Genomic DNA, 7,559 nt, shown 5'->3' with positions numbered 1-7,559 from the left:
CGCATAGCCTTCATCTTAACTGCTTCCTTCCTTAATTCCTTCAAAATTTACAGGTTTTGTAAAATTTCCCAAGTTTTTTCACAATTAGGACGCCGGCCAATTTTTTAAAATAGTCGGGGCGAGGGAGCTGCCTATATATTATAATGACACGTTATAGTTCGGTCAAGTATTGATTTGCGATGCTCGAGTCATTCCTTCTTCACAGCTCCGCACCAGCAGGCCAGGCCTCTCGGTTCCCCAGTCCTTTCTAGTATAAAGACTGGAAAGAGGTGGGTCTCCCACGTTTACAGGAGCACAAGAAACTGATCGAGTGGAGGCCGGGAAAAAACTCGATCAAAACCTTGCCAGGAAGAAGTGCAGCAGGAGAAACAGCCTAGGTACCCGGGAGCCCCAGGCCGAAGCCCCGCGAGATCCGCCGGGTTGCCGGGGAGACGCTTCCGGCTGGCGCGCGCAGCCCTGGGAGCAGGGGAGTTGTGAAATGGACGGCTAGACCTGCCCGCTGCCGTGAATTCGCTAGCGGGGGCGCGCTCGCGGCCGCGCGTTCTCCGCTTTCCCGGCTTCGTCGCTGACGCGTCGTAGACGTTGGGGAGGCAGGCAGCTGCAGCGGGGTCGGGATGAACAGCGCCGGCTTCGGGTTGGGCTTAGGCTTCGGCCTCACCCCTACGGCGGTGATTCAGGTGACGAATCTGTCGTCGGCGGTGACCAGCGAGCAGATGCGGACGCTTTTTTCCTTCCTAGGAGAAATCGAGGAGCTGCGGCTCTACCCCCCGGAGTAAGTGCTCAAGCTCGGCTGGGGGAGGGGCGCGGGCGCTAGAGAGACCTCGGGAACCAAGGCATGGGGGAGAGCGCTGACGGGGGCGCGCGGTGTCAGTCACGTGACCGCCGGGTTTACCTTGGTGCCCATGTTTGATTAGGGCACCGCGGCCCGGGCCCCACGCTCTTGCTTTCCTTGTTAGTCGTATTTGGTGGGTTAACCTCTGCACAGAACCCTTACAGAGGAGTTAGAGAGGTTGCCTTTTTCGTGCTTTCCGAGCTCTGGTCGCCGCCGGGTCCTCGAATTCAGTGCCCTTCCTCCCCTTCTTTTTTTTCCCGAACTTAAGATGGCCGCAGGTGGGCCCGCGGTAGTCCTCATGGCAAGCTCCTGATAGCGTTTTTGCAATGGCAAATCGCGGAGACTGCGCCTGATAAACTGTCCAGTTCTTAGTGCCTCAGTGTCGGACCGTTGTTGCTGACGGGGAAGTGTGCAGCTGATGACAGATGGAATTAGGCCTAAATTTGTCCCTAGGCCTGTGTTCACAAATTTAGCATCTTCTTGGTTCATTTAACCGAGCCCATCCATGTTGTTAAAGATCAGTCTGTTCACCCTTTTGGCAACGGATTAAAATTTCCTCCTAGAAGGTCACACCGTCCTAAACCTTTCAGAAAAAGTAATAGTCCGTACAGGATTACTCCTGCTGTATACTTTTAAAAGTCCAGATCTGGACTGGCATTCACAGTTCTCAGACACTTCCCAAGTAGTGTATTTTGAAGTAACGTTTCCCTTGTACAGTACTATCTACTCACAGAATTTGTAAGGGGTTTGAAGGTTGTTTACTTTCTTACAGGCATAAACTTTTTAAAGCTAGAGCTTAGAATATGAAAATTCTCAGTATTTTGTTCATTTTGTCAAAATCCTTTGAAGGAAGGGATAGTAGTTCCCCAGGATTTTTCTCCTTTTTAAAAAAATTTGTATTTGACTTTTTGGTTTGTTTCATAGTGATGCATGTAGACCTACTTTTTTCGGTTTTCTCTCTGTAAGTATATTGCATTGTTACTGTATAGATGTTGATAAAAGTTGGTGTTTGGATTTTTAAATTTTACTTAAGTTTTTCTTCTCATTTTTGTTTTGAAATATTTCATGTATACAGAAAAGCTAAAGAATAACTCCCATGTTCCCTCCATCTGCATTTATAGTTTGCCACAGTTGATTTCTGTCTTTGTGTCTCCCCCTCCCTCTCCCCACCTACACACACAGACACCCCTACAACCCTCCCCTCTCCCATGCTTTTAAAAGTAGTTGCAGACACCATGACTATTCATTCCTCAACACTTAAATGTGAATCTCTTAAGAAGTACATTCTCCTGCATTACCACAATGCTATTAACACATCCAAGAAGTTTAACATTGATTAAAATATAACATCTGAATTTCTTCAGTTATACTGATAATGCCTTTATTCCATTTTCTTTTTCTGATCTAGAATATAATCAGATCACTCAATGCATTTGGTTATCTCTAATCTAGGACAGCCACCCCTCCACCCTCCCAGTCGCCTTTTATTTTTTTCCAAGTCACCTTTTTAAAAGTTTTTCATGACATTAATATTTTGTCTTGTAGTTTGTGTTTTAGAATGACTTATCTGGGTTTATATAAATTGGTTCTACATGAATAGATTTGGTAATACAGTTTTGTCAAAGATGCTTCATAAGGGCATGCACATGTATCTTTATTGACTAGCCATCTCATGTATAGCTTTGAATATCTTATAACTTTGAAAGTGCTTTCAGCTATCTCTTCATTTAAGCGCTCAGAACATTTCTTAATAATTGAGAACTGTTTGGAGGAGTGCTGTATTCTGAAAGAATTGGAATCAAATAGTAAAATATTTTGTACATGATTGTAAACTAACCTTGCTTTCAAGGTTGTGATAATAAGTGTCGCATGGGCAGAAGAAATATATCACAGAATATTCTTCATTGCCAACATAACACCACTTACATAGTTGAAAAGTGCACTTGGGTGGCAATATGCTGCCAGTTATCATCTGACATTTAGTAATGGGCTGTTTTTTGAAATCAAGTATTAGTTGCTTGGAGTTTAGGAGTCAGAGAATAAAAAAGCTTGTCACTTAAACAGTGCATTAATATAGAATTATTGTGTCACAAACTGTAATACATTTTGCAAAATTGTAACATAAATATAACACATATAGGCCAGGCAAAATCCTTGACCAGTTTTTCTTAAAGGCAGTCAGTCCCTATTCCTGTTTTTCACAAGTATTTACATGCTTTTCTAATGGCATGTTTTCTGCTTGCTCTGTAATGAAGTTGTCATAACCTGGTCCTTACATTAAAGATGTGTTTGCAGATTTGGGCAGAAATGCATAAAAATGCAATAGTAGTAGTTGTATTGAAGACAGGTGATTCTATTTTGCAGTGTTGTGGAAACAGTATTTTATGATTAATCTTTGGAAGCTGAGTAGAAATTCATTTGTTTTAAATTTGGAATGATATTTCTTTAATAGAATGTGAGAATAGTTTCTCATTAACATTTTAAGAATTTGGTTGCTAATATGAAAATTCAGATTTTTAAATTTAATTTTTTTTGGCATGAGGCCATGATTCAGTTTCTTTTTAAACATTAAGAATTGGTGTAAACATTCACTGTAAATATTAAAAATTCTTATTAGTGCTACCAGATGATAAATATCCAGAATTTCTGTTTTAACTTTTTACTCAATAAGGGAATCTCATACATCATGAAAACCTTTTTACAATGGTAAGAAATCTTTGTTGTTTTTTCAGTAAGCTTTTCATGGAGGTATAAGGAGCAGAAAAGTGCAGGGATAAATGTATACAGCTTGTTGAATTTTCACAAAGTGGACACATCCAGCACCCGGATAGGATTCTCTGTGCCCTAGGAGTTCTCATCTCCCCCCTCAAGTGCATAATACCCCTAGGGTAATCCTGGCCTGATTTCTAACATCAACACTTGTGGGGGTTTTTGTTTTTTCTTTTTTTGCTTGCTGGTTTTCTTCACTTCTCTGGTCTTTAAAAGTACTAATAAGGTAAAAGCTGTCAACTAGCTAAAATTAATATAACCAATATAGTCATATCAGGAGAAATAGAGAAAAAGGTACACTGCCAGTGATCCTATCACCCTATCAAAACCTCTCTCCAGTCCTTTTTACATGCATTTATTTTAATATAGTGTAATCAAAGGATTTATACACCTTTACTGTAAACTTTTTTCACTCAGCCTGTGGTAAGCATTTTTCATATTGTTGTGTTTTATTTACTGTAATATTTAAAGGCTGATGTCTCAAGTTGTATGTGTGTTTGAAATTCTGTCATTGAATTTTAGCTAGAAATATTTGAAAAATGTGTATTTTTGATTGTCCACAGTGATTGGAGGGCCTCTGGCATTTAGTGGGTAAGTGTCAATAATTCATAAGGAAGTCTTACAGAAAGGAGAATTGTGGCATCCAGACAATCACTGGAGCGCTACTGAGAAACCCTGTTATACATTGTGTCAGTTAATATTTCCATACATAAAGCTATATACTTTGTCCATGTTTTGCATTGTATCTTTTTTGATAGATCCTCAAGGGATGTATATTAATATAATAAAGTATTGGACATAGTATTACCACATTGATTTTTTTAAAAGATTGTACAGTGCCATCACCGTGTTTAGTGAAAAATAAGGTAACCAGTTAGGGTCTAAGAAATTTAACTGGTGCTCAAAAAGTTGGTTCTGTGATTTCTCCATTAAACTCCCAGTGAGAAATTCTGATTTGTTTGAAAAGTGATTGTAGAAGGTTTTATATTTAAAGAAACAAAACAAAACTTGATTCAACAAATGGGGTCAAAGTAAAATCTGCTGTGTTTGAGTACTGTTACTTTCTTTAGAGGCATACATTTAGACCAAATGGAATATGTAACCCCTTTTAAAAATTAAAAGTGTAGGTCAGAGTTAAATTTGAAAATGATAATCCTATTTAATTTTTTAAAACGTAAATTTTATTTAATAGCCTAGATATACTAGAGAGGAAGATCTAAATATAAGATTTGGTAATATACTGATATATAAATCTGTAAATACACATTTGTTTGCTGAGATATCTATATTTAGGCTTGCCACTGTATTATTTTAGCCTATAATATTCAAAATAAAAGTGTTACTGCCTCTCCTGAAAAGCTCATATGTTTACATTTTTTATAAAGTAAATACTGTGTTGCTTTTACTCTCTATTTTAAGGAAGGTAATTGGCGATGAAGATGAAAAAAATTGCTTATAGCACTAGGAACCATGCTCTTACTATAATGCTGTTCAGAACAGATCTGCATCTTTTAACCAGTTTTTGGGCTTCTCAACTCTAAGTAGTGTGTGGTTTACCAGCCAGGCTCACATTTCTTATTCCTGTGGATGTTTTAAATTTGAAATGATGTGGTTTTCAAGTAGGGATATTTGGAATTGTTTGTAGTTTTCAACAGTGATGATTTAGGTTTCCATCCTTTCACAAAAGGATCTGTCAATTTAGGAAATACAGTTTCAGTGGTGGCTTGTCAGGTTCTTCAAGTGCTAAAAGAGAGTATTCTTGTTGAAATTGCTAGGGCTTTAGTTGTAATCATAGATTTTTTTTTTTGGTTGCAAAGGACAGAAACAGTGTTACCTAATCTAGCTCAAGAAGAGACATTATTGAAAGAAAGAGATTTCCCTGAGTAGAAGAATAAAGACTAGGCCTCGTGGGAACTGGGACTGGGAACCAGAAGGGTATCAACATCCAAGGCGACTATCTGCCTCTTCCTGTCAGGCTTTATTGTCACCTCAGTTTGTTTCTGTGTATGTGCTTAATTTCTTTTCAGACGTATTCTGTACTCATGTGGCATCTGGCCCAAGCCCTTACTCTAAGTGACTTTCAAGTTCATTTGGTCAGGCCACCCAAATTACAGGTTTCGTGTTAGCCAGTGAAATAAGCCCTTGTGTCATGTAGCTGATCAGTTGTGTCTGAAAGCTTGAAAGATCTGTTGAGGGTTTCACATAAGGAAACTGTGCTGAAAGTATATAGGATGTATTGGTAGCACATACAGGAGGGGGTACCTAGTCACTTTGATATTTTAAAATGGCTTTCCAGAAGACTTCGAAACTTGAGCCTTGAAGAAAAGTGGAATTACTGTTCAAAAAGGCAGTAAGAGAGCACATCATAGCCAAATGAAACAACATGTTCAAAGATGGCCCAGATGGTTCAGGATGTGTTCTGGGAACCACAAGTATTTTTATGCCTGGATTTTTTAAATGATGAAGCAAGAAAAGAAGGGTGTCTGAGGAAATTTAAGCAGTTGCATGACATGAAGAGATTTAGGGTTTAGAAAGATTACTCTAACAGCTTTTGTGGAAGATTTTTAATAAGGAGGAGTTGAGATTGGAGGCAGTGTGATTAGTTAGGAGCCATTGTAGTAATCCAGGTGAGAAATGATAAGGGCCTGAATGAAGGCATTGATACTGAGACTGTTGAAAGAATTAGTGTGACAACTATTTGGGAGGCAGTCTTCAGAGGATTTAAAGACCAATAGGATGAAAAAGAAGGAAGGGTCACGGAGGGAAACAACCCACAAATCTCAGTAGTTTGATAAAAACAAGATTATTTCTTATACTAAACTGGTGGGGTTGGGCACTCTACTCGTTGTAGTCACTCATTCTGGGATGAAGCTGATATATCAGCCACCCTTCTCTTTGATGTTGCTGGTCACTGTGGCAGAGAAAAAGAACCGAGCAGTGGCCCTTAAGGCTACTGAATAGGAACACATGTCAATTATGCTCACATTTAATTGGCCAAAGCAAATTGCACGGCCACACCTAACTTCAAGGAAAAAAGAAATAGAATTTTATTACGTAGCCAGAAGGAGATTTGGAAATATTTGGAGAACAGATGGTCTCATTAACGACTTCCGGATTTCTGACTTAAATAATGTGGGTAGTATCTTTAACTGAGATATGAAATTAGAACAAAGGGCAGGATTGGTGCAGAAGGAGGGTAATGAATTTAAGAATAAGTTCAAGGGTGGGTCCTGTGACTGACAGATCACCGTGCAGTATGCCAGCAGGCACTTGGATCTGGGAATCTAGAGCTCTGGAGAGGCCTAAATTGGTGACTTGGTAATGTATAGGTGAGTTAAGTCTGGATGCAGATGTGTTTACCTCATGGCAAGTACAAGTGCTTGACTTACATGTTGAGTAGGGGGAGGTTGTTGGAGAGGACTGGCTTGAAGCCTGAATCAGATGGCCTTAGGCAGGAAAGAATTGAGTTGGGTTGGGTGAGAAAGAGGTAGAGTTTTACTTTTATTTTTGCTAGCCTGACTAGTTATGTTAATAATATATATAGTTTAAAGTTCTAAATGCAAATATATTTTATTATCTTAGTGTTTGGTTAATATCATAAATATATTTAGCCGTTAGCAAGCTGGATTTGTTGCTGTATGTAATTTTTTAATTAAAAAAATGAATATTTATGGAATTACAAATTAAGTAGTACATTAAAGTGGCTTTAAAATTCTTGATTAATTGAATAATTAAGGTTGCATGAGATTTGGAATTAGATGATCAGACATTAAATCTCATCTTTGCCATTTACTAGGTCTAGGATTATGGTGAACTCCCTTGACCTGTTTTGTAAACTAAAGTAAATTATTGTTGCTGCACAGTGCATATTTAGTATTTTTCAAATGATCTTTTTTTAGTGTGAAAAACTTAATATTTTAAAGGATTGTACATTTATGTTAAACATTAGCTGTATATT

At 38.6% G+C, this 7,559-nt stretch overlaps 1 protein-coding gene across 3 annotated transcripts in view; it reads left to right on the top strand.

The window, feature by feature from the left end:
- Nucleotides 1–473: 473 nt before the first annotated feature.
- SREK1 (splicing regulatory glutamic acid and lysine rich protein 1) overlaps nt 474–7,559 on the top strand; it is a 53,060-nt gene continuing 45,974 nt past the window's right edge. For all 3 annotated transcript variants that reach the window (XM_024753078.1, XM_024753077.1, XM_024753076.1), the window contains exon 1: nt 474–772. In XM_024753078.1, coding sequence (XP_024608846.1) covers nt 615–772 — 158 coding nt within the window. In that variant the 5' untranslated portion in view covers nt 474–614. The remainder of the gene's footprint in view (nt 773–7,559) is intronic.

This window comes from Neophocaena asiaeorientalis, unplaced genomic scaffold (assembly GCF_003031525.2).
Source record: "Neophocaena asiaeorientalis asiaeorientalis breed wild unplaced genomic scaffold, Neophocaena_asiaeorientalis_V1.1 scaffold399, whole genome shotgun sequence".
NCBI lineage: Eukaryota > Metazoa > Chordata > Mammalia > Artiodactyla > Phocoenidae > Neophocaena > Neophocaena asiaeorientalis.
Note: the sequence above shows the minus strand (reverse complement) of the source record. Positions and strands in the feature narration are given on the sequence as shown.